The 27,473-nt window shown below is 44.3% G+C and overlaps 1 protein-coding gene across 1 annotated transcript; it reads left to right on the forward strand.

The window, feature by feature from the left end:
• The first annotated feature begins 3,924 nt into the window (after positions 1 to 3,924).
• Positions 3,925 to 16,746, forward strand: COPS8 (COP9 signalosome subunit 8). The gene is made up of 8 exons (XM_070368545.1): positions 3,925 to 4,080; positions 5,856 to 5,926; positions 7,026 to 7,074; positions 8,225 to 8,357; positions 11,797 to 11,904; positions 13,998 to 14,060; positions 15,007 to 15,054; positions 15,738 to 16,746. Exons 1-8 carry the CDS (start codon positions 4,003 to 4,005, stop codon positions 15,815 to 15,817), a joined length of 630 nt encoding a protein of 209 aa, XP_070224646.1. The 5' UTR covers positions 3,925 to 4,002; the 3' UTR covers positions 15,818 to 16,746.
• The last annotated feature ends 10,727 nt before the right edge of the window (positions 16,747 to 27,473 follow it).

A 27,473-nucleotide genomic window follows, 5' to 3' on the forward strand; every position in this document is an offset into this window, starting at 1 on the left:
TTGTAAATCAACTATACTTCAATAAACAATTAAGCAAAACACAGTTGGCTTCACATACTATAAAACTGGATGGTAAAATTCATTCTAATAACTTAAAATGTTACTTTTTCTTTACTTAGCAGGTTTTAAAATGCTCTGAAAATTTAAGACATGTTGAATAAAGCGAAAAGTTTCATAAAGATTCTATTAATTTCAATGGTACTTTCCCCTGTTTCTTTAACAAGGGACAAGTGTTCTCAATTTGCTCCGGGACCACAGTGTAGCCAATGCTGCAGCATAGGACAAACGGAAGCCACTTTCCCGGTGGTTTAGCCAAGGGCAGCAAAACAGAGATGTAACTGAATAAGGCACAGTGTAACTTCACTAGCGACAAGCAGGGCTTCCTTGGCTCAGCTGTAAAGAATCCACCTGCCAATGCAGGAGATGCAAAAGACATGGGTTCACTCCCTGGTCCAGGAAGATCCCCTGGAGGAGGAACCCACTCCAGTATTCTTGCCTGGAGAATTCCTTGGATGGTGGAGCCTGGTGGGCTGCAGTCCATGGGGTCGCACAGAGTCATATAGGCCTGAGCACGCACAGCGGTAAGTACTGTGCAAATAACTAAGGAGGACAAGGATGGCCAAAGCAAGTCAGAAGGCATCCAGGAATTAGATTTTGAAACCCTGCCAGGTTAGAAATGGAGTACTTCCTGCCGTATCAGTCAACAAGGTCAGTCTTCAGGGATTCCAGCCCTCCAAATGTGAATTTCTGAGCCCTGAGGGCACCCAGGAAGGAGAACAATACCTGCTCATCTAGCAGCCATCAGATTGCAGCCACTCCCTACAGTGAGCACTGAGGAACTCAGAAAGTGAAACACACAGGAATATGGGCCCAGAGAGCTCAGATGCATGTGAAGGAATGACTTCAGCGAGCCCAGACTCTTGCATCTTCCTGTACACAGAAGAGCACTAAGTTCCTTAACTCAAGATATCTGGCTTTCTCTAAACAATGATAAGAAAGCCTTCCTCAGTGATCGATGCAAAGAAATAGAGGAAAACAATAGAATGGAAAAGTCTAGAGATCTCATCAAGAAAATTAGAGACACCAAGGGAATATTTCATGCAAAGGTGGGCACAGTAAAGGACAGAAACAGTATGGGCCTAACAGAAGCAGATGTTAATAAGAGGTGGCAAGAATACACAGAAGAACTGTACAAAAAAGATCTTCACGACCCAGATAACCACGATGGTGTGATCACTCACCTAGAGCCAGATATCTTGGAATTTGAAGTCAGGTGGGCCTTAGAAAGCATCACTATGAACAAAACTAGTGGAGGTGATGCAATTCCAGCTGAGCTATTTCAAGTCCTAAAAGATGATGCTGTTAAAGTGCTGTACTCAGTAGGCCAGCAAATTTGGGAAACTCAGCAGTGGCCATAGGACTGGAAAAGGTCAGTTTTCATTCCAATCCCAAAGATGGGCAATGCCAAAGAATGTTCAAACTAGTGCACAATTACACTTATCTCACACACCAGCAAAGTCATGCTCAAAATTCTCCAAGTGAGGCTTCAACAGTACATGAACCATGAACTTCCAGATGTTCAAGTTGGATTTAGAAAAGGCAGAGGAACCAGAGATCAAATTGCCAACATCTGTTGGATCATAGAAAAAAAAACAAGAGAACTCCAGAAAAACATCTACTTCTGCTTTATTGACTACACCAAAGCTTTTGACTGTGTGGATCACAACAAACTGTGGAAAATTCTTCAAGAGATGGGAATACAAGACCACCTTACCTGCCTCCTGGGAAATATGTATGAAGATCAAGAAGGAACAATTAGAACTGGATATGGAACGATGGATTGGTTCCAAATTGGGAAAGGAGGATGTCAAGGCTGTATATTGTCACCTTGCTTATTTAACTTATTTTCAGAGTACATCATTCGAAATGCCAGGCTGGATGAAGTACAAGCTGGAATCATGATTCCTGGGAGAAATATCAATAACCTCAGATATGCAGATGATAGCACCCTTTTGGCAGAAAGCAAAGAGGAACTGAAGAGCCTCTTGATGAAAGTGAAAGAGGAGAGTGAAAAAGTTGGCTTGAAACCCAGCACTCAAAAAACTAAGATCATGACATGCAGCCTCATCACTTCATGGAAATAGATGGGGAAACAGTGGAAATAGTGAGAGATTTTATTTTCTTGGGCTCCAAAATCACTGCAGGTGGTGACTGTAGCCATGAAATTAAAAGATGCTTGCTCCTTGGAAGCAAAGCTATGACCAACCTAGACAGCATATTAAACAGCAGAGACATCACTTTACTGACAAATGACCACTAGTTAAAGCTATGGTTTTTCCAGTGGTCATGTATGGATACAAGACTTGGACCATAAAGAAAGCTGAGTGCCAAAGAATTGATATTTTTGAACTGTGGTGTTGGAGAAGACTCTTGAGAGTCCCTTGGACTGCAGGGAGACAAAACCAGTCAATCCTAAAGAAAGTAAGTCCTGAATATTCATTGGAAGGACTGATGCTGAAACTGAAGCTCCTATACTTTGGCCACCTGATGCGAATAACTGACTCATTTGAAAAGACCCTGATGCTGGGAAAGATCAAAGGCAGGAGGAGAAGGGGATGATAGAGGATGCAATGGTTGGATGCCATCACTGACTCAATGGACATGAGTTTGAGCAAGCTCTAGGAGTTGATGATGGACAAGGAAGCCTGGTGCGCTGCAGTCCATGGGGTCACAAAGAGTCGAACACGACTGATCTGAATTGAACTGAATCTTTTGATGTTCAGACCACCTACCCTTTGTTGTAAGACTTCTGTATAACCTGACTCCTCCCTGCCCTGCTCTTTAGAGCAGTTCTCTTAGGACTACTTGAAAACACAACTCTCAATTTTTAAAGTTGTGGCTATTTTTTTTAAGCCAACACAAGCAATGTCAAACACTGGAGTTTAGGGATTTGCTGTTATTTTTATCATTTTCAGAAGAATAACGAGATCGGATCATGTTTCTGAAAATCTCATTTCGGCTGCAGTGGCCGCGTGGGGAGAGCAGCGCGACTGTAAGTCTACAGAATACTGCACCTTAGGGTTCGAAGGTCCAAGCCAGAGAAGCTCCACCTGGAGGCAAAAACGTGGGGGCCTGCAGGAGGGGAGCCCGGCAGGCAGAACTACAGCGCCTTCACTGCTGTGGGAGGGCTGCTGAAGGAGCAGGTGTAGGCGGAAACAAAAGCTAGTTTAAACGTTTAAGTTTGCAAGGTCTCAAAGTAGACTTTAAAAAGTCTTCAGTTCAGCTCAGCTCAGTCGCTCAGTCGTGTCCGACTCTGCGACCCCATGGACTGCAGCATGCCAGGCCTCCCTGTCCATCACCAACTCCCAGAGTTTACCCAAACTCATGTCCGTGGAGTCAGTGATGCCACCCAACCAACTAATCCTCTGTCGTCCCCTTTTCCTCCTGCCTTTGATCTTTCCCAGCACCAGGGTCTTTTCCAGTGACTCAGTTCTTCGCATCAGGTGGCCAAAGTATTGGAGTTTCAGCTTCAGCATCAGTCCTTCCAATGAATATTCAGAACTGATTTCCTTTTAGGATGGACTGGTTGGATCTCCTTACAGCCCACGGGATTCTCAAGAGTATTCTCCAACACCACAGTTCAAAAGCATCAATCCTTCGGCGCTCAGCTTTCTTTACAGTCCAACTCTCACATCCATACACGACCACTGGAAAAACCCCAACTATGCACAGAACTCCTCCCGCCCAGCCTTTGCCATGTGCTGGGACCGCGGCTCCCAGAAGCCGGGTCAGTCCTCCAGAGCACCGAGAGGGCGGGTCAGAGCGGCGGCGACCCCGTCCCCGTCGCAGCGACGTCTGATGACGCAGCGGAACCAACGGGGCGCTTGCGCAGGGGCGCTCGGCGGCGCCGTCGGCTTTTACGTCATCGCGGGCGCGACGCCCCGAGGGACAGAGTGGGGCCTGGTTCTGCTGAGGAGGCGCGGCGGGGGACCGGCTTGGAAAATGCCAGTGGCGGTGATGGCGGAAAGTTCCTTTAGTTTCAAAAAGTTGCTGGATCAGTGCGAGAACCAGGAGCTCGAGGTAGCAGTCGGCCTGGTGGGGTCGCGAGGCCTCGGGCGGCCTCGGTCTCCAGGGTAACGGGGCCTGGGGCCCGTGGGGCTCGGGGCCGGCGCCTGGAGGGCGCGGGAGCTGGCGTGAGAATCCCGGGGGTCTGGGCTGAGCGCCCGGGCCTGGTCCCCCCAGACTCACCGGGAGCCTTTCGCTGTTTGTGTTCAGCTAGTGAGTCCGGAACCACTGTGCGTCCTTGCCCCTCACACCCTCCATACGCTTCTGTGCTGGACTAAACGCCCTTCCTCTGCGCTGTGCGGAGAGGTGCAGAAATGTGGGTTTATTAAGACTGTAGTGCAGGCACAGGCACAGACGGAGGTGTGACCGCTGTAGCCTTTGCTTGATTCAGAAAGCCGTTCTTAGTCTCACGTTAGCTCGGAAGCTTGCCGTTTGTCGTGTGTGTGTCTCTCAGTCGCGTCCGACTCGTGTGTGTGTGGGGTGTGTGTGTGTCGCTCAGTCGTGTCCGGCGCGTGTGTGTGTGGTGTCTGTGTGTGTCGCTCAGTCGTGTCCGACTCATTTGTGTGTGTGTGTGTGTGTGGTGTGTGTGTCTCTCAGTCGAGTCCGACTCGTGTGTGTGGGGGGGGTGTGTGTGTGTCGTTCAGTCGTGTCCGACTCGTGTGTCCGCGTATGTGTGTGGTATCTGTGTGTGTTGCTCAGTCGTGTCCTACTCGTGTGTGTGTCGTGTGTGTCCTCTTGTGTGTGTGTGTGTGTCCTACTCTTGTGTGTGTGGCTTAGTGTGTCCGACTCTTTTGCGTGTGTGTGTTGTGTGTTTCACTCAGTCATATCCGAGTCTTTCGTGTGTGTGTGGCTTAGTGTGTACGACTCGTGTGTGTGGTGTGTGTCATTCAGTCGTGTCCGAGTCTTTTGTTCGTGTGTGTGTCCCTCAGTCGTGTCTGACTCTTTTGCACCTGTGTGTGTGGTGTGTGTGTCGCTCAGTTGTGTCCGACTCTTTTGACCCCAGGAGTCCACAGGCTCCTCTGTCCTTGGAATTCTCTGGGGAGGAATACTGGCGTGGGTTGTCATGCCCTCCTCCAGGGGATCTTCCCCACCCAGGGATGGAACCCTGGTCGTTGTCCGCATTGCAGGCAGATTCTTTACTAGTCTGAGCCACCAGGGAAGCCCCTTGTCTTCAGAAGGACAGGTGAACATTGTATCACGCAACTACTAAAGTAATAAGGTTTTTTTCGAGGAAAGGCACTTAATGGCATTTATAGTGTTGATATAAAAAGTTAATTAACCAAAGGAGACAGCTGCCAGAAGCAGCAGCTCTCCAGTAGACACTTTATAGATGTCTTCTGAATGAACTGAAATTGAGTGAGGAGAAGAATGTTTTTGTAACTCAGCTCTTTTGTAACTCAGCTAATGTTTTTCTCTTTATTATGTGTTTACTTAGATATTCAATGTATTTGGTATCGTGGGCAGAATTAATCATATTGCTTTAGGAATCTGTTGGAGACATTTCTTATAGTAGTACAACAAAGTAAGAATTTGAAAATTGGGAAAGGGATTGCGTTTAAATATTCTTGTGTATATGAATACACAGAGGCCCAGACAGAGGAGTCGCAGCTGAAGAAAGAGCTAAGTGTAATCCTCTGGGTTTAGTGTCTGATGCTTCCTACACCGTTTCTCCATCCATAATAACAACTGCTACAAAGTATGCTTACTCTTTAGGTGACTTAAGAAAACACTTTTTAAAATATAAAAGAATAAATGAGGTTTATTTCTCTTTGTTTTTTTTGGCCTTATAGGCTCCAGGAGGAATTGCTACACCCCCAGTGTATGGTCAGCTTCTAGCTTTGTATCTACTCCATAATGACATGTAAGTACCTTCTACCTAAAGCTGAGAGAAGCGTCTTCCTCAGGATATTATTCTTACATTGAAGTAGTATCACTGAAACATGGGTCCAAGGAGCTTGTTTCATGTATTGAATCATGACTTCAGAAATTATCATTAGGCTGAGTTGTTTTAAAATACACCTGTTTTATATATGTCTTCTAAGAAACATTCCAGTTTATTATGAGAAACTGCAGTGTCAATAAATTCCTTTAAATCTGTTGATCTTTTTTTCCCTCTGGTTATCAAACCTGTATTTTTTATGACCTCTGTTTATTTAACTTCCCGTGTAATCAGTAGACTAAGAGAAACTAAAAGGGGAAGTTGAGAAAGCCAAAAGGAATTTGTTATCAATGTATAACATTTCTTGAAAGGTTTTGTTTTGTAATTATTCCTAGTTCATGTTCATTGAAGAAAAGTGGGAAAGTATAATTGTGCAAAAAGAGTCCCTTGTAGTGCTGCGTCCCACTGATGGTTACTGTTAAATTTTGCTTTAAATTCTTCTAAACCTTTTCATTTTGTACCTTTTAAACTAAACCGAGGTTTTCATTACTCATGTAGCATACAAATTATGTTTCCTGTTTTATAATGCTTTCGTCATATGCTTCTTGTCATTCAAGCTTCCAAACTCTTTGAAAAAAGAAAAAGCTGCCTTGAAGTTTTGGTGCCTGTATGCTCACTCGTAGGGGGAGAGGTCATGATAAGGAGAAAAGCGTTGTGTACTATGCATATTGTTAGGAATGCTAGGCCTTTGAAAGTGTATGAATTGGTTTATTTTATATATGAATGGTTTAGACAGTTCTATCTAAGTCTTTACATTGTTGCCTCAATTTAAGATATGAATTATTAAAAAGTTTACTAAAAATGGCAGAATATTAGTTTGATAAAAATATTTCATGTCTTATCTGGAAAACCACTCTTACTTTCCCTGGACAAATTCATGTAAAACTAAATTTCATTTTGTATTGTATAGAGAATTTTAAAGTATACTTCTGTGTGTTTGCAGTGGGATCTAAAACTTTAATTATTTACTGAGGCGATTTTTTTAACATTGCTTGTTCTTTCTTGGGGGGATGTAAATTAGGAACAATGCAAGATATCTTTGGAAAAGAATACCACCTGCTATAAAATCTGTAAGTATTCCTCAGAATATCTTACTGCTTCAATATAGTGATGCCATTCACTTAAAAAGCAAAGTTTCTGTTTTCTTTTCCATGTGATTCACGAAAGGTATTAAACTGCCTTTAAATTTAAAGAATAGATCTAGATTCCTCTAATCTTAATTTCCCTTGGATGGAGTAAAAATCTGTGCTCAGCTCCTTCCGATCAGGTTTCCTAACATACTTTATAGGTGTCACTTTACCTGACAAACAACCGGCTTAGTTTAGATAGAAGTTTGGGTTTTGTTTTATTATTTTATTTTTAACTGATTTGTGCAGTTTTCTAAATGTTATTTATTTTGCAAGTAATATTATTTACAAGAATACTCTTAACAATAATAGTTATTCAGAGCATTAAGATTTTTTTTTTTTGGTAACTAGGATTTTAGATTTCTTGTATTTCATGAGAGAGTAGATGAACTCACTTAATAGTTTCTTCCAAGATGGAAAGAAGTAAATTTTTGATTTCTGATGATCCACTGTGTCTCACATAAATGTGAAGTGAGTTTCTTGTATGTTCACAAAACATTAACAAGAATTTACCTAAATCCCTTTCTTCATTATTGATATTCAGCAGCAGACCAGATTAGTATTTGTACTCTTTTTCCTCCACATTCCATTAAGTAAGTTTGGAATGTTCCTCCAGTGTCATTGACTTAAAGATATAAATTATATGCATAGTTTCAGTGTTATTAGTAGAAATGCTATCCTTCTGCTACATTTTATGACATCTTAGATTGAGAGTCTATATCATTAGCCATTTTGCTATTACTTTTGCCCTTAGGTGTATGTATTTTATGTACATGTATATATAGATGTTAGGTGTTCTATATGTTATATATATGAAATGTAAATAAAACATCTGTTAAAAAAAGTGTTTTATATAATTCCTAAATTATATGAAATATTTTTGGAATACTTTCGTGTGCCTTAATTTTTTAATAAAAATCAGTATAAAATATGCCAATAAATTCTATAGTAGTAATCAGAGCGTTTAAACACCTTTTTGAAAGTGATTGGGCCGAAGCAGTTACAGCTCTTAAATGCTGCATTATGTTTTAAGCTTCAGTTGTTGGTATATGTGCAGAGTGAGTGTCCTCAAAGGCAGTAACCTTTCTTGCAGGCAAACTCGGAACTTGGGGGGATCTGGTCAGTTGGCCAGCGGATCTGGCAGAGGGACTTCCCCGGGGTCTACAGCACCATCAACGCCCATCAGTGGTCTGAGGCCGTCCAGCCAATCATGGAAGCTCTCAGAGGTAGTGTCCTCTGTGAATAAGAAATGAGACTGGACCTTAAGTGTTGGAGTAACTCAGTGTGTTTGAAAAATAGATATTTTGCTTGGTGAATTGGGGAAGTTTTCAGAATTCTTTTTTAAATTTGCTAAAATCGTGCTTTGATTTCATGTCACTTGAGTTTGTATCAGCAGTTGAGGGCCTTGCTGCCTCTTAATTTAACTCTAGACTGAAGTTGCTTATCAGTAAGAAATGATTTTTCCCACTGAAATGAAATTTTATAATATTCCAGTAAGTTCAAGGGAGTAAGATTTAAACCCCACATATTTGAAAGTAGAGACTGCTATGGACTCTGTGAACCTCAGCCTTTCATGGACTTTCTTCCACTTCTGAATTTATGACTAATCAATTTAGTATATAGATACTCAAACTTTTCTTTAACCCTTTTTTTTTAATCACAAGTTAATGCAGTGTAGCACAGCAGAACTCTGCCCTGCCCCTCTCTCTCCATTCTCCCACCCCCGTGTTGCTTCCTCTTTTATGTGCTGGTATACCGTCACTTCGTATTGTTGCCTTGTGTCTCTGGTTAATCCCTGCCTTCATTATCCACTCTCCTGCTCTGGAGGGTCAGTGAGCAGGAATTCTTGAATACTGCTCATCACTCTGGCAAGGGATGTCAGCTTTTCAGGGGAGAGAAGGCAAAGATCGCCTCTGAAGTGTACCGCATTCTTGGCTTGGTAACGCAGCACAGTGTGCGTGACAAGCAGGAGAATAGGCTGCCCTGGCGCAGGAGGGGTGGCTTTGGATATTCCCACAGGAAATAACCTTGGCGTCATTGCGTATGTCCTGAGAAATTCAGATCCAGAGCAAGACAGGGAGGGGGTTGAGGAAGTACATCCCCTGCCCTGCGGAGCCACGTTCACCCAGCGAGCCCAGGTGCCAAGGCCTGGGTGGCCAGCCTCCCTGGGGTTTAAGGGCAGAGGTGGGTTGCGAAGGGCAGCTGGCTCACCTTCCCCTCTGTCTCTAGCACTGGCGTTGGCAGTTCCTGGTAGATCATAGGCACACTGAAGTATTCGTTGAGCAACAGAATAAGCGGTCTCTCAAGGTCTCCCCAAGACTTTGTCCCGGGAAGAACTGCCAGCGATACTAGGTGCCAGCTCAACTTAGTCCACCTTCCTGCTTGTGATGCGTGCCCTCCTGAGGCTGCACATCTCACTGCTGAGGTTCCCGGTGCCCGGCCAGGATGCAGACGTCAGGCTCGTTTGTGCTGAGGGGTTGAAGGCGGCCTGAGGGTCTCGGCCTCTGGCCGGTGCCGTGGTTCACGCAGCCTTTACGCCTGCTGCCTTGCCCTTCTGCTCTGCCTTCCCCTGGGTGTTCCTCTTCTCTCCACTCTGTTTCGCTTTCATTCACATTCTTTTCTTGTTCTGTTCCCTTTTTCAACTCTGAAAATCTGACCAGAGTACTTGAACCTGAAAGTAAATGTTTGTAAGATACGGGAGGCTTATCGAGTGCACGTAGCTTTTGCTGCACACTTGTGATTCCTCTTTCATTGTTGCTCTGGGTTCTTTTCCGTTGCATGTCTGTAGCTTTCAATAGAGAAAAGCTCCGTTATCTCTCAGCTGTGTTAGAAGTCCACTTTAAGGTCATTTGCTGAAAATAGGAATGAAGGAAGGAGTTGGAAGAGAAGCAAATAATGGCTCAGTGAAAGCTGCGGAGGCAGTTAGGCTCAGGGAGAAAGGAAGCCACAGGATCGCCTCTCAGCGATGTTGAAGGAAGAGGAGAGCCCAAAGGCTGGGGTCGGGCCCACCTGGGTTCCCGTGAGACCTTCCACAAGCCTGTGTGCAGCACACCCTTCCTTAGAGGTGCTGGGCACCTTGGGGATCAAAGGACGTGAAAGCCCGCCTGTAGAGAAGTCCGGGGGTGGGGGCGGGGGGGGTGTGGAGGGGAGGGCTGCAGTGCCCACTGTGGGTGGTAAAAGATTGCCTGTTAAGTAAGTAAGTGATGCTATGAGATCAGAGAAGGGCGGAGATGGCAGTGAGCTCCAGCGCGGAGTTTATAGATAGACCCAGGAAGAGAAGAGAGGGCGGTTCAGACCGCATAGTGAGGCAAGCGCAGCGCCTCAGGCTGAGCACAGTGCTGAGGAGGCGCAAGCAGAACCAGCGGGCTGCTTGGAGCAGAGGGTGTCTGCGGGGGTTGGTGTGGCTGTAAGTGTCTCAGGAGTGGGGGGCGGGTTTTCTTATGTTCAGGGCTGTCTTGTATGTGTACACTTGCCTATTAAATGTGGAAGGTAAACTCCATGATTCCTAAGCATGTCGAAGTCACGTGGAGGAGCTTTTGTGTCACTGAAGGATGGGCTGAAGACAGGCCAGCTGGGCTCTTTTTCTACCATTCCTTTATTGTCTCTGCTTCATCCCTGAATTACTTAATGTGGAAATTTAAGCCTGGGGGAGCCCGTGTGTGGTCTCTAGGGAAGTTTTGTTGCTGGAATTGTTTACAGCCCCTTCCTGTGGGGCTCAGGGCTCCACCTTGGGATTTGCACTTGAATGATGTCAAGTCAAGAGTTCAGAGCAGACTTGAAAGTTAGGAAGGGGGCTCTGGTTATCAGGTTTGTTCAGCGGCTCCCAGCTGTGATCCTGTGTCAGAAACTCTGCTGAGAAAGGACCCCTGATCATGGGAGAAGGTAACTTCTGCTCCATTCAGTCCAGTGTTTGTAAGTGGAATAAAGAGAAATTTTGAAATATACATCCCAAATACAAATGAAATTTTCTTAGAATTGGAGTCCTAGCCATAGTAACTTTTTTCCATCTTTGTAATTTTTGTTATCACCTGAGTTTTTTTTAACCTGAGATGTTTTTCATTCAGAGGAAGTGTAAGAAATGCATGTTCCCTGGTGGTTCAGCTTCCCTTACGGCTCAACTGGTAAAGAATCCACCTGCAATGTGGGAGACCTGGGTTCAATCTCTGGGTTGGGAAGATCCCCTGGAGAAGGGAAAGGCCACACTCTCCAGTACTCTGGCCTGGAGAACTCCATGGACTGTATAGTCAGTGGGGTCACAAAGAGTTGGACACCGCTGAGCAGCTTTCACTTTCACTTTCTTTGGTGGTTCAGTGGTGAAGACCCCACCTGCCAATGAAGGAGCTGCAGGGGACACAGGTTCCATCCCTGGGTCTGGAAGATCCCCTGGAGGAGGGCATGGCAACCCGCTCCAGTGTTCTTGCCTGGAGACTCCCATGGACGGGGAACAGAGTTGGACTCAACTGAATGATTTAGTGTGTTGGTTCAACAATATTTGAGCCCTTCTTACATGTTAGGTGCCTATAGCTGTGCCTGTGAATGCAGAAATCTTCAGGTTGATCTAGTTTTTCTTATCAAAGTTGGAGAAGGGCTGGGATGTAGTTTGTGTGTTTCAAAACTGGCAGCTCTTTTGGTTCACTGTCTGCCAAATCTTCACTCCCACGACAGATGCAACCCGGAGACGAGCCTTCGCCCTGGTCTCCCAAGCCTATACCTCCATCATCGCCGACGATTTCGCAGCCTTTGTTGGACTCCCTGTGGAGGAGGCTGTGAAAGGTATTTGGGGCCTACTTTCTGCTTTCAAAGAAAATGGAATGTAAATCATAGGTCCACAAGCCCTTATCTGAAGCCTTTGGGACAGGACACATTTTGGAATTTAGGTCGTGTGTGTTGTTTAAAAAGGTGATAGGAGACATACACCGCACGGCTCCCAGGCAGCCAGCACCTGGTGACCAAGCCCACTCGTAGTTCCCGCAGAGCACACGTGTCCCCGCAGTTGGCGTGAGAGGAGACTGTGCATAGACTTCGGGGTCTACATGAGTTTTGCCACCACATGAGTTAAAGAAAGGTTTTTGATTCATAGAATTTTTTGGACGTCTGAGTGTGAATAAGAAATATTGGGTTTGTGTTTACCTGTAAAGTGCTTTTTACCAAAGATAGGCACCATTTAAAGATGTCTTAAAACAGGAGCTTTGTGAAAGAATGCATTGCCATTTCTATGAGATTAAAAAGTGACTTTATCTTTGAGATGAGGCCTTGTTGCATGTGATAACTCTATTAATAACTCTTTCCGTACTGAACCTCCTTACTGTTTGTATAGTTACTTCTTATCATGGCACCCGTGGTCTGACCCCTGAATATTTTCTACTTTTATCTCTAATACCTTTGATCAACTTCTACTCTCTACTAAACAGTGGTGAGCCCTCCAAGTTGATGTCCAGGAAGGAAAAATTAGAGCTGCTGTTGACTAACGGAGGGAGGGAGAAGGAAGGTGGAGAGAACTGTAGGTCATTGGAGGAAAGAGGCAGTGGATGAAGGTGTAGGCTCAAGTGTTTGATGACATTCCCACCACTGAGCCCCCGATTACATCATAGCTTTTACAGGTGGTAGAACATGTGTGTGACATGGAGGAAAATTCAGGGTGTGCACGTCATATGCTCTTAAATGTGCTGGGTGGGTAACATTATATTCATAATTCTAAGCTTAAACTTCGTTAACGTCTTTATGTATTTTCCTTTGAAAATCAGCATGGAGGTGGGGTTTGTTTTAATGGATCTGGGCCCATAGAAACGTTGTTTCACCCTTCTTAGTGAAGGCAGGCTCCTCCTCGTACGCCTTTTCAGCCCAGTTCTTCGTCACCATTTCTTACCAGTAACCTCGAGGTGTCTGCACCCACTCTCACCCGCTGGTTTCCAGATGTGCGTCTGCATTTCCATTTCTCAGGTCCCGACCAGCCTACCCTCCCCTGGCCAGGTCGCTGTAGAATGTTAATACTGCAGGTGTCTTGCGGCATTCTTCTATGGGGTTGGGCATTTTGGATTCTCCAGTCGAAATGTGTCTCCATTAAGCACCACGTGTCATAAATCTCCAAGGCCTGCCACAGTCATAGGTGCATAAATGGCAGGCTAATGGATGTCCTTGGAGGAAATCACACTGTCACTTAGGCGCACAGACATGTGTTTTGACTCTTCTTTTAAAACTAATCCATAATTTATTAATTATAGATTAAAATATATTAAAATTAATCCATAATAAATAATATATCCCAAAGTCCATACTTGACGACTGTCTTCCTGTGATCCTGGTCCACTTCACCATGCTAGCTGTGCAACCTAAGACAAGTTCCTGGGATTCTCTGAGCTTCATTTTCCGCATCTGTGCAGTTATGATGAGCTTTACAGAGCTATCAGATGACTGCATAACATGATCCCTGTAGGAGCGCCCAGCGCAGTACCTGCTGACCAGCCTCCGTGTGGTGTCGGTATGCTGTTTTTATCCTCACTGTCATCTTTGTTATTCCTGATGTCAGGATTAGAGAGAGTACTGTAGACGTCTTCCTTATGTCTCTTTTTAATAGTTTGATCTGGTTAATACCGTAATACATATATTATAGAAAACTGATCACTTTTTAGTGATTATGTCAGCCTGATAGAATAAAATGAGGCTTTCATGGATGTTTCAGAAAGGTATTTCCCAAATAAGTTCCCATGAGAATGCTGTCTCTAGGATACCTCTGTAGTGAAATACACGTTACAGGTTCATCTACCACGTTGGACCTCCCGTACAGGTAACATCATTGATATGTTGTGGATCTTGTAAGTAGAGTTTCTGTTTTTAAAATACATTTCTGTGTTAAATACACGATTTAGGTATCCTCGAGCAAGGCTGGCAAGCCGACTCCACCACAAGGATGGTCATGCCCAAGAAGCCAGGTAGGTGGAGCTGCTCGTCCGCCGCGCAGCCTGAACTCTGAGGCCGCTGCAGGTTTCGGGTGTTGCCTGTGAATAATTTGATACAAAATTCTGCCATGCCAACAGCAGGAAAGTAACTCATATTTAATACACATAGAGGGTGATGGACACTTAGGGTAGAAAGGATCTTAAAGATTATCTGGTTTTACTTTAATTTTTTTAATGTATTTTGTTCATTAAAAACCTGTATGTATATGTTTCTATAATCCTTATTACAACTTAATTTTGACTAAACATTAATCTCTCATCCTTTTATTTATTGGGCCATTTCTCACTGCTTATTTTTAATACCTAAACTGCTGCCTTTTAAAATGATACTTAAAATATTCAGAAATTCCCCTTTTCTCTTCATGTTGTAAACATGTAGACTCTTCTCCTAAACAAGACTTTGAGTGGCTTTAAGTTTCACAAAATTAAGTTATCTGGCCTGCTCAGGCCTTAACAATTGGGCCTGTCCTCATTGTCTCCATCTGAGTTCCTGGTCCCTGAGCCTTCCTCTCTGAAATGAGCCACTTGCCTTGCTGCTTACCAGGAATGTCCTTTTCTGCTATGGCTTTAGAGCTGGGCTCCGTGCCCATCTCCATAAACGCTCAGATCGGCTCCCTCCCAGAGTTCCACCTGCTCTGGATTCCTATTGTTCAGATGTTGTTGACCCCACGGTAAGGAAGTACACAAACTGCCGTGTGCGCGGCCCTTTGAGGGTGCAGGAGAGGGGTCAGACGAGGGCCCAGCCAATGTACGTGGTGAGAGAACGCTGCTGTAGTAAAAAGACCAGAGTGATCAGGTAGAGCGTGCTTGCTGTTTCTCTGAGAAGTGAATGGCTGGGATGCCACTGCATTGGAAATGCCCTGTTCTGTGTGAAGGCTCTGGGCAGGGCCTCTGTAACCGGGCTCTGTGTTTGGTTCAGTTGCAGGGGCCCTGGATGTTTCCTTCAACAGGTTTATTCCCTTATCAGGTAAGTGTGTTCATGTGCTCATTTTAAAAGTACTTCGTTACTTTTCTCTCTTGTTTTTGTAGTATTTCTTTTTGTTAGCTCTCATCTTGTAGACAAAGGGGTTAAATCCTAACATGGTATTTATAGTACTCCATCCAGTCACAAGGTTGCACGGGGGCTCCCCTCTGTAGCCTCCCTCGCGGCAGTGGGCCCCTCCCACTGACATGGTGTCATGTCAGGCAGGCCTGATGGAGCCCCTCGCCAGCCCTGACTCAGACTTGGCCCCGGGCCGACGTGTGAGAACTAAGCTTTTTGAAAAAGGGATCCTCTGTGGGTTTTCTGTTCACTGACCATTTAATATTCTGTGTGGTAAGAACTGGGTGATTATTAAATTAATGTCATATGGGGAGGGGTCTTTCCAAGAAGAGCTGTGTTCTCTTGGGAGAGGTGTTGCCTGGTAAAAGTGTTTCTAACCTTCACGTGGAAACTTGAGTAACAACAGAACCAAACATGCCTCTATTCCCAGTTTGGGAAAACTACTCATAGAAGTTGAGGCTTCTTAGCTTGTTTTTTTTAAATGTCCAAGATCAAGGCACATCTAAGAAAGTTTCCTTCTTCATAAGTAAAAGGCATTGGAGGGTGTCAGTGGCAGGACCACGGCTTTGTGACCCTGGTGTCTGACTGTGTTTCTCTCTAACGTGCAGAGCCCGCCCCTGTTCCACCCATCCCCAACGAGCAGCAGTTAGCCAGACTCACCGATTATGTGGCTTTCCTTGAAAACTGACCATTCTGAGTTCAAGATCCACCTTCAGAAGCCTGAATACTGACAAGTAGAGAAATGTAAAATTTTTATTTTCAATTTTATTGGATGGATGAATCACCTCGGCATACTTTACTGAGTATGTGATAAAATACATATATAATATCAAGTATATTATATATATTTTGTCCTTAAAACATGCTGAATGGTTGTTGAAACATTTCTCGTTTTGTAATGTTTGACAATTTGGAGTCCAGCAGTATTACGCAGTTTATATTTCCTAGTGACTCGTGAATACAGCCCTCCTGCGTCTTGTAGAACAGTGGTCGTCAAGTGCCGTTCCTGCCGCAGCGCCCAGCGTGTCCTCCCGCCTGCACCGTAGGTCGGTAGTCGCCGTGGTGCGTTGCGGTGTGAGGAGGACACCCCAGAGGCAGTGTCTGCATTGCTGGGGATGGTAATTCACACCCACTTTGGAGACTGTGCTCTTTTCCTCTGCCCACCTGAGAATCACAAATACAAAATGCCGAGACCGAGCTGAGGAACAAGACCATTTCCCTGGTAAACCAGTTTGCTTTAGATTTTTTTCTGAGAGCGTGAGTACATCCATTGCTGGCTGTGGAGGGCTTGCCATGAAAGTGCGACTTATTTAAGACATTTGTGAGAAGTATGGAGCTGTAATATTTCCTTTCAGAAGAAGGGAGATGTCAGTGTGGAATGCATTGTTGGGGAAAGAAGCTATTACATGATACACTTTGTACAACTGGTCTGCAGCCTATAGGTTGCTTATGTTTATGCCTTGGGTCAGGTTCTGCCCATGGGAGAAATACTGAACACGTCTTTCCTTTTTTTGTGTGACAGCCCTCTGAACATTTGAAGTTGTGTATTGTATTTTCAGGTTAAATCCACCCCCTAGTTCATTTATTCTGCATTTGTTCAATAAATATTTAATTGAATTCTTCAGCTGTTTTACTGAAGGTAGTTTCTAGAGGTGTCACTATCCTGTCTTCCTGCGGATGTGTTCTAGTTTGTCATTGTCTCTATTAAAGTACAAATTTCTTAATTATAGAAATGACCCATATAGTGGTAGTGACCTGACTCATGTTTTCACTCATTTAAAATCTACTTTACTGGCTATTTCAGCTACTGTTAACATTTAAATGTTAATGTTAAATGTTAATGGTTACTTTAAATACCTTTTAAGTTAAGGTTTTGCTGTGCTGGGCTTCTTGATCATGAAAGACTAGGAGTAGCGAGGTGCCTTTGTATAAACTAGAGTAAACCGTTGGTAAAACTGCAGCTGGAGAGTAACAGAAACCATTCAGATTGAAGCACTTAGAGAAAAGGTAGCCTACCGGAAAGAGTGCTCGGTACATGGCTGCAGAGCAGAGAGAGAGACCAGGCAGTGAGTGGACGCCAAGGACGAGAGAGGATGGAGAAGGAAGGTAATACCTGAAGCACTGGCCAGGAATTTCCAAAAACTGATGAGAGAAATCAAGCCACAGATTCAAGAAGCTCAGAAAACCCCACACAGGATAAATACAAAAAATCACACCCAGAGACGACATAGTAAAACTACCGAAAACTGAGAACAAAATATTAAAAGCATGAGGGTCAGGGGAGGGAGGACTTTCTCTTCAAAGAAGCAACAGTAAAGCCAGGGGACGATGAATGGCATTTTTAAGTGTCAAATCATAACTGCTATTACAAGAGACACTTGTGAAACTTTCAGTCTTCTGTGTTGTTAAATTTTTAAACGGGGGAAAGGTACACCGATGATACACTAGAAGAAGCCTGGCGCAGCTTCAGTAGTGTTGGAAGGAGACTTGAAGCCCAGAAGCCTTATTAGACACAGAGGTGGAGTTTTTTGTGGAAAAGGTTGCATCAGGTTCCTATTGCTGTGGTAGCAAATTACCGTACACTTGAGGGCTTAAAGCCACAGGGTTTACCCTCTTACGGTTCCACAGCTCAGAAACCGGAGCTGGTCTCCTGTGCTACCCTCAGCTGTCAGCAGGCTGCATTCCTCAGAGGCCATTAGGGACACTCTTTGGCCCGTGGCAGCTCCCAGAGACTGCCTGCCTCCCCCGGCTCATGGCCCTCTTCCTGTGTCTTCACGGCCAGCAGTGTCGGGCTGAGTCCTTCACACTGCCCCCTCAGGTCCTCTTTCCTGCCCTCTTCCATTTTGAAGGGTCCCTGTGGTTACATTGGTCCCACCTGGAATTCCAGGATAATCTAGTTTTAAATAGGATGATTCAGTTCAGTCGCTCAGTTGTGTCCGACCCTTTGCGACCCCACGGACCGCAGCACACCAGGCCTCCCTGTCCATCACCAACTCCTGGAGCTTGCTCAAACTCACATCACCTTCATTTTATCTGCTATCTTAATTTCTCTTTCCCACGGTCCCAGGAGTTAGGGTATGGACATCTTTAGGAGACCATTTTCCTACTACAGCTGTTAAGTCCAACGGGCAATGGAAATATGTAATTCTAAATGTGTAAGTAACTCCAGTCAAGCAAAATGGACAACTGAGAGTCCTCTGCAGTCACGGTGTGAGGAGCACTGTGCTAGCAGATATCTAAACAGTGCAGAGTCTCTCTCATTAACACAGCAAGGCACTGGAATGGCAGTGCCTTGTGAGTAGCAGACAGCCCAGGGGAACCGAACAGAGAGATGAGAAATAGACCCAAATGAATACCGGATAAAGGTGGCACCTCAGATCACCGGGGTAAAAGTAGGCTTTGTACTAAATGGTTCTGGGAAGATTGGTTAGCCACTGGAAAAGCCAAAAGTCCATTAGAATAAAGTTGGAATAGATCAGGGATCTTGATGTCAAACAATGAAAGCGCACCAGTCCTAGAAGAAAAAATGGAGGAATTCGTCTTCCACCTGGGCAAACGAAAGGCTCCTGTGGCTCAAAATTCTGATTAAAGAAAAGAACAATCAGTTTGACGGAAAACAAAACATTTGCATGGCCAAAAATAAACCCAGTGTCTGAGAACTGAGAAAAAATATTTACAACATAAAGAGCTAGTAGTATTCCTAATACAAAAATTGAGGGAATTTAAAGAAAAAAAATGACAAAAGATATGAACACACAACTCACAAAAAAATTACAAAAGTGGCTCTTAAACATGGATAGATGTTCAACTTTATAATGAGATGCAAATTAGAACAGTGCACTTAACCCATGCAGTTGACAAAACTAAGAGTGCAGCATTGCATTCTGGTGCAAAACTGGGAAATTGGTTCTCATGCTTTGCTGGTGGGAATTCACGTTGGAAGTTTTTACAGAGAAGGATTTGGCAATAGCTAAGGATTGCATATGCATTGATGAGCTTTTTGTTGCCGGAACTAATTTTTAGGAATTCACCCTGAGGTTTCAACTCCCACAATATAAATACACACACACACACTGCGTTATTTATTGCAACACTGTTTCTGACTGTAAAGTGTTTGGAAACACCCTGATTGCGTACACATGCATAGATGATGGCATTTACGTTTGAAGGAGTACTACCTATCTCTAATAAAGGATGATCACAGTCACTGAGGTGAAGTGATTTTCAGATATGTCATTAAAGAAAGAAGCAAAGTCATAAAAATGTCTAGAGTCTGCAGTATTTTGTGTGAGAGACGAGTAAATACACATACATTTGCTCATCACTGGGAAATACACAGAAAGCAAACAAGGAAAGTAATGGAGTTGTTTGCTTTCAGGGTATGGGAAGGACTGAGGTGGAGAGGACTGAAAAAAGGGAAATTAGGGTCAGTTCTCTATCATACAGTTCTCACTTCTGGAATTATTTTAACACATTATTTCACACATTCAAAGAAATAAATGATGATTGGGGGCAGGTGGCGTGTAGAGGAGGAGTGACCCACTCTTGTATTTCAAATAAATAACTTCCCTGAAGGTAAGGGATATAACAAGTAAATTTTGAACATACTATTTAGATGATAGGTCCAGAGGTTAAAGACAAAAAGAACTTTAAACATACACTGAACTCCAGTTAATGGTTTTCTTTGTTGCAAAAGTGAAGTCTAATCATTCTAAAACTACTTTCTGTGTATTCTGCTGCTGCTAAGTCGCTTCAGTCGTGTCCAACTCTGTGCGACCCCATGGACTGCAACCTACCAGGCTTCTCCGTCCATGGGATTCTCCAGGCAAGAACACTGGAGTGGGTTGCCATTTCCTTCTCCATTCTGTGTATTCTAGGACTGAACAAATAAATGTAGATAATGGGATCCAGGTTTTCCACTGTTAGAGGAGTTACAGTTCTAGAAAAGAGGAAGCATTATTAGACTGAGTCTGAGGTGCTGGACTAGACTAGAGACCTTGCATAATAAGCTCCTGGCTTTTAAGATGGTTGGGTGGGTAGATGGGTGGATGGATGGTAGACGGTTGGATGGATGAGTGCATGGTCGATGATGGGTGTGTGCATGGATAGAAGGGACATAAGTATATCTCCCAGTTCCATCCACTGAGAGACACGGCTCTGTCCACGGTAGAGCAGTGGCACCTGTCCTCAGGTCACCACCTCCTGAAGCACCTCCACTAAAGGGAATGGGGACTTCCACTTTCCTGTGTCTTTCTGATACAAAACCAAGAACGTTTGAAAAACTGTCAGAAACTAACGGGGCGCGACAACTAAATGCAGCACTGTAATAAAGTGTATCACAGAGCACATCCCGGGAAGTGATGAAATCTGAGTAGACTACGGATTACATCAGGAGTTGGCAAACTACAGCCTGCAGCCAAGACCAGGCCACCGACCGTTGCCGTAAGTAAAACTTTTACAGGCACACAGACGCGCCCACTCGTGTGTACAGCCTGTGACTGCTTTCACACGACAGCAAAATGAGTAGTTGAGACAGACACTTGTGTCCTGGGAAGGCTAAAATATATATTGTCTGGCCCTCTATATTAAAGTCCCAAATTTCAGATAATTTTGTTTCAACGTTAATTTTCCTAATTTTGTTGATCCTACTATAGTTACAGAAGAGAGCATCCTTGTTTTCAAAAAAAATAAACTAACTTAGAAAATGAAATAATTAGAAACATGGTGTATGTACACATATATACACACATATATATGTATGTGGTGGACGGTGACGGCAGCCATGAAATTAAAAGATGTTTGCTCCTTGGATGAAAAGCTATGACAAGCTTAGACAGCATATTAAAAAGCAGAGACCACTTTAACCAACAAAGTTCCATATAGTCAAAACTGTGGCTTTTCCAGTAGTCATGTATGGATGTGAAAGTCAGACCATAGAGAAGGCTGAGCTCCAAAGAATTGATGCTTTTGAATTATGGTGCTAGAGAAGACTTGAGAGTCCCTTGGACTGTAAGGAGATCAAACCAGTCAATCTTAAAGGAAATCAATGCTGAATATTCATTGGAAGGACTGATGATGAAGCTGAAACTCTAATACTTTGGCCACCTGATGTAAAGAGCCAGCTCACCTGAAAAGACCCTGATGCTGGAAAAGATTGAGAGCAGGAGGAGAAGGAGGCCGCAGAGGATGAGATGACTAGACAGCATCACTGAATCAATGGACATAAATTTGAGCAAAATCTGGGAGATAGTGGAAGACAGAGGACCCTGGTGTGCTGCGGTCCAGGGATCGTAAACAGTCGGACACAACTTAGCAACTGAACAACAAGACATAGTTTACATATATGTGTGCTTGTCAGTAACAAATATTAGAGCTACTTTTGTAGTGAACATTGAATTCTCAGAAGTTCTCTGTCACCAAGGCTGACAGAGCCCTCCACAGAGCACCATTCCTGAGAGAAAGCAAATAACCCATTGGTGGCAAGTTGATCATCTTGGCCCTTTCCACCCTGTGTCATCCTTATTGGAAGTGGCATCTAGTCAAGGTGTGGTTTGCCTTCCACACTGATGGCATCATCTTCTTCATCACCTCCCAAGAACATCTAAACATCATTCCACATGGTCCATTGATTTTAAGCCTTTCCATTGATCCTAAATCCTTGCCTAAAAGCACCCAGCCTAACAGAATGGTGACGTCCCAATGGTGACGTGCTGCTCAAGGTTCAGCAGATCCCAGCTTCAGGACAGCTTCCCTCCACAATGTGGAGCATTTGCTGAACCAAACCATAGCCATCAGGAAACTGTCCTCAACAGCAAGAAGACGGGCATGAGAACAGAGCATCATTGGATCATTAGATACCCTCCCCATAATGCCAAGAGGTCTATTTACAGAGGTTATGCTTTTCACCTAAGGTTGTAAGAACAGCCTTCATTCTCTGGTTTCTACAGATTAAGCTCTGAATAATGAGCCACTAACAACCGCTTCTTGGCTTTTTGTCTAAAATAAAGTGTAGTATTGGGGCTTCACAGATAGCACAGTGGTAAAGAATCTGCCTGCCAGTGCAGGAGATAGGAGAGAAGCAGGTTCTAATCCCCGGATCAGGAATATCCCCTGGAGTACGAAGTGGCAACCCACTCTAGTATTGATGCTTTTGAACTGTGATGTTGGAGAAGACTCTTGCAAGTCCCTTGGACTGCAAGGAGATCCAACCAGTCCATCCTAAAGGAAATCAGTCCTGAATATTCACTGGATGGACTGATGCTGAAACTGCAGCTCCAATACTTTGGACACCTGATGTGAAGAACCGATTCCTTAGAAAAGATTATCCTGATGCTGGGAAAGATTGAAGGCAGGAGGAGAAGGGGACGGCAGAGGATGAGATGGTTGGGTGGCATCACCAACTCAATGGACTTGAGTTTGAGCAAGCTCTGGGAGTTGGTGATGGACAGGGAAGCCTGGCGTGCTGCAGTCCATGGGGCTGCAAAGAATCAGACAGGACTGAGTGACTGAACTGAACTGAACTAGTATTCTTGCTTGGGAAATCCCATGGACAGAGGATCCTGGTGGCTATAGTCCACAGGGTCACAAAGTGTTGGACACAGTTGAGCGACTGAGCCCCACAATCCACAACTGATAAGGGCCCGGCTGCTTCACAGCGCTGTGAAGTCAGATACATTCCCTGGGAGAGCCCAGTGAGAGCTGCCTCAGCTTAGTAAAGAGACTGCCCAGCGAGACAGCAGCAGTCATTTTCCAAATGGATACATAATCCTTAATACTTGTAGGAGGAATCTTTTTGAAGAAGATCTGTAAGACATGAGAAGATGAGCTGGGGTGATGATTGTCTTCAGATATTGGACCCAATATCCCAAGAGTCAGACATGACTAAGCAAAGGAGAACTTTCAAACTGTCTAGACCAGCCCTATGCAATAGAAATAGAAGTTGCATCCATACGTAATATTAAATTTTCTAGTATCCACTGTAAAAAATAAAGTGACAAAGGAAAACATGAAATTAATTGTAGCATTTTATTCAGCCCAATCCAAAATGTTATTGGTTCGACCATGTCATCAGTATCAAACATATTAATGAGATATTATTTTACATTCTTGTTTTCCATACCAAGTCTCTGAAATCCTGGGTGGATTTTATCCTCCCAGCCCAGCTCACTCTGAACCTTCTTCTGGGTGTTCACCAGCCACCTGTGCCGAGCGCATACTACACAGCAGCGGTCTGCACTGTCTCAGAGACCAGAGAATCCTGTCCACCAGGTATCCTTGGTACAAAGTTAAAGTAGCTGCTTGTTCAGGATGTTTGGAGGGAATATTCACACGCATGTTATGTCAGGGACAGTTTCCTCGTCTCCCTCTTACCTCATATCCTCTTCGTGTAGCAAAAGGAAGAACAGAATCCCACCCACTAGCAATCCCACCACCCAAATTATGGCAGAGAAGGCTGATACGCCTTCTGGAAAAGACTATCAGTTTTCCCAGAGTCTCCTAGCTCTCAGTAAGTTGGGGGATCTTTTAAAAACAACGTGCAGTCAACTCTGCTTTGAAAAGCAGAAAAACAAAACCGTCTATTGACTCTTGGCAGCTCACGACTTGGAGTAAATACATCAACCCTTGAACAACACGTGTTTGAACTGCACAAGTCTACTTATGGGCAGACTTTTGTCAATAAATAGATTGGAAATTTTTTTATTGCAGGTGAATCACATTGCCTTGAAATGTTGATAAGATAAAATTATAAATGCATATATATATATAGTTTGTCCTTATATAGGAATAAGGTAAGTGATGTTTAATATAAAAGTAGTAATAGGTTACTTATTATTTTATGTCTGTGCTTTCAAAGAATGACATCAGTGTTCAGTATGTCTCCTAATTAGAGAAACTGGGTGTTGGTCTGTCATCACAGGTAACTGGTTTTTTTTTAATGTGATAATATTTCCAATGCTGTATTATGAACATGACTGTAATACTCCGCTATAAAAATTGTATAATGATGTGTTCATTTTTGATGTCTAGTGTTAGTAACATGTGCAACATCTGCAGTGTTTTGTGTCATATTAGACAGTATTGTGGAGAAGGCAGTGGCACCCCACTCCAGTACTCTTGCCTGGAAAATCCCATGGACGGAGGAGCCTGGTGGGCTGCAGTCCATGGGGTCGCTAAGAGTCGGACACGACTGAGCAACTTCACTTTCACTTTTCACTTTTCTGCATTGGAGAAGGAAATGGCAACCCACTCCAGTGTTCTTGCCTGGAGAATCCCAGGGACAGGGGAGCCTGGTGGGCTGCCGTCTACGGGGTCGCACAGAGTCGGACACGACTGATGCGACTTAGCAGCAGACAGTATTGATGTAGATACTGACAGACATACAGTACATCTTGTAAACAGATGACATAAGCATATGATATTGATAAACACAATACCACATTGTAAATATATTGTCTTCCTTATGATTTTCTTAATAACATTTTCTTCTCTCCATTGGAAATATGTACGTAATATATTCATACAAAATACGTATTAACTCTTTATGTTAATACGTAAGGCTTCCAGGACTTCCCTGATGCCACAGTGGATAAGAACCCACCTGCCAGTGCAGGGGACACAGGCTTGATCCCTGGTCCAGGAAGATTCCACAGGCTGCAGGGCAACTAAGCCCGTGGGTCACAGCTACTGAAGCCCACGAGTCCTGGGGCCCAGGCTCTGCAACAGAGAAACCACTGCAACGGGAGGCTCGCACACGGCAACTAGAGAAAGCTCAAGCAGCAGCGAAGACCCAGTGCAGCCATACATAAATGAGACTTCAGGGCAACGGTAGGTAGGAGTCATTAACTCGAGAAAATCAAAAGTTATCCATGGATTTTCCGCTGCATGGGCGGCTGACACCTCTAATCCCCAGGTTGTTCAAGGATCAGCTGTGCCTCGTTTTCAACAAATGCTGTGCCCTGTGTATCCCCTCATGAGAACCACGATAACACTGCAATTTGAGGACAATGGAGGCTTGCTTTTGTCATGAAGTTGATAATCTTGAGTAATCCCATCGTTTTTTTAAGGTTCAGCAAAGTAATAAACACCCCTGATTTTGTTGCTCCTCTAAGGAAAGGAAGTTTGCAGGACACAGTGGAAAAGTCAGTATCATTCGGTTTAAATATGTCAAGACAAGCTAAAATCAGAGTGGACGTTCTGTTGATTTAAGTGATCAGTGACATTCTCCTGGATCAGTTGAGATGGTGGGAAACCAGTTCTTCGGACATTTCTTCAAGAAATGAGTGAACTTCACTGCTCCCGTGTATACACCCTGGATGTGAGTCACGGGATCGCTCCTGGGTGGAGCTGCAGGCAAAGGTTTCACTCTGAATAAAAGAGGAACCAAGCCATTTTCCGCTGGTGAATCACATGATGGGAGGAATTGCCAAAAATCAGTTTTGACTTAATAACATCTTCCTCATCGTATACTCGTGCCTAGATCATAGGAGGAGCCAATGCAGGACAGCCAGCCAGATGCCCCACACATAATACTCTTATGGTGACAGAAACTGATTCACAAGCGTCCCACGTTAGTTAAATAGCAGCTTGAAAAAGGAATAGGTTGTTTGTGAGGTTGGATGATGAGTGATGTCAAAGAAGAAAGGGCCAAGAAGTTGCACATCCAGCTGGCAGCCTGAAGCCTACTGGACGCCTTCTGTAAAATCTAAATTTCCAGCAAACTGCTACACGGGTTTCTGAGCCCACATTCCCCTAAAACACAAAGAAGGTGGGTGGAAATACGGGGCGTGTCCTCGGGGGCTTTCGTCTTGCCCGAAACACTTTAATCAGGATGCAGCTCAGAAGGTCAGGAGGCTTCTGTCTCCAGCCACGTCTTCCGGGGTCCACGCCGTCTCTGCTCAGTGCCTGTGTGGATACCATCTGATGCCTGTGTGCCCAGAGCTGCTGCTGCCAGCGGGATCCTGTGCGGGGGGAGCGTTTCTTCACATCCAGCCATGCCCCTTGCAGGGCAGCTTCGGGTGCCAGCCAGGAAAACCAAACACTCAGGGTCCACACTGCACACTCTGAAGCCCACGGTTTAGCCAGAGCCGGACGTCTGCTTGATTCTTACCTGGCACTGTCCCTCAGCTTTCCGTTTGAAAACCGCTGTTGTAGTTCACTTGGTGGGCAGGGTCATTCCTGTGCATCCAGGCTTTGGATTCCAGGTCACTCACTGTAAAGACAAGCTAAAACCAGGGTAGAGGTTCTGTTGATTTAAGTGATCAGTGATGGAAACACAGTCTGAAAACAGTCTCAGTAGAGAAATAAATCTTTCCTAAAGGAGACAGTGCCATTACTAGATATTTTTGACAAATAGGAGTTGTGTTTTCTTAGTTTTTAACATTTTTGATTAACCCATGAGATATCAGTCCTTTTGTCATAGGAGTGGAATGGGTGAGTTTACTAAGACTTGGCAAGACAGAAAATTGTGGTGAATTTGGAAGCAAATTCCTAATAATTAGGGGAAAAAATCAAAAGACCTAGCCAAGGCATATTTCTTGGGGTTGGGGGGAGCGGTTGTCACATACTTGTAATTCATCAGTTCAGAAGACCAAATCCAATTGTAGGCTAAGTTTTAAAATTAAATAATAAAAAATAATAATACTTAAATATTATAAATTTTGGTTAAAAATGAAATAAATTTAAAATAAAAAATTTTAATAAAATAGACAAAACCTAACTGAATAATCCTGGATGTTTACTAAAAGAGGTCACCTGCAGGGTCAGCACAGGGAGGTCCAGCTTGGGGTTGAAGGAGGACATGCTCTCCCCACCCCCAGGAGGAATTGTAGAGGCGGTGGCTGCAGCTCCAGTCCCGGTCAGGTCTCAGCACCACCGGGCTGAGCCCGGCCCTGCACGTGTAGCATCGGCCCCGCACATTCAAGGGTGTGCCCTGCCCTTAACTGCAGCGCGGGGTGTAAGAGCACCCTGCTCTCGTCAGAAAGTTAACTCCAGGTTTTATCAAATTCTCAGCTGTGGAAAGTCATATTCATGGTGGGGGTGGGTCCCTAAAGCCCTGGTTCTCAAAGTGTGTTCGCTGGACCACAAGTCAGGCATTGCCTAGGAACCCCCGTTCAGACAGACTAAATGGAAACCTGCCATTAGGCAGGGTGGGAGGCTTGTTCTGTGGAGAGAGGGCTTTGGGCTGTGGGGACCTCAGCTGTCTCTGCTGTCAAATACAGCCATGTCAACCCTGGTGATCAGTCTTTTGCGTCCTGGTTTATATAGTGAGAGAACAGAGAGCTTGATTCCTATTGCAGTCTTCAGAATTGTGGTTTGGGAAACAGATTTGGGTAAGTCCCAAAGAG

Source organism: Bos mutus, chromosome 3 (assembly GCF_027580195.1).
Source record: "Bos mutus isolate GX-2022 chromosome 3, NWIPB_WYAK_1.1, whole genome shotgun sequence".
Taxonomy (NCBI): domain Eukaryota; kingdom Metazoa; phylum Chordata; class Mammalia; order Artiodactyla; family Bovidae; genus Bos; species Bos mutus.

Excerpts from the sequence above, each read along its gene's own strand:
- COPS8 (XM_070368545.1), top strand. The coding sequence starts at position 4,003 with ATGCCAGTGGCGGTGATGGCGGAAAGTTCCTTTAGTTTCAAAAAGTTG. Across the intron at positions 5,927-7,025 it reads TATCTACTCCATAATGACAT|GAACAATGCAAGATATCTTT; the intron begins GTAAGTACCTTC and ends GATGTAAATTAG. Across the intron at positions 7,075-8,224 it reads TACCACCTGCTATAAAATCT|GCAAACTCGGAACTTGGGGG; the intron begins GTAAGTATTCCT and ends CCTTTCTTGCAG.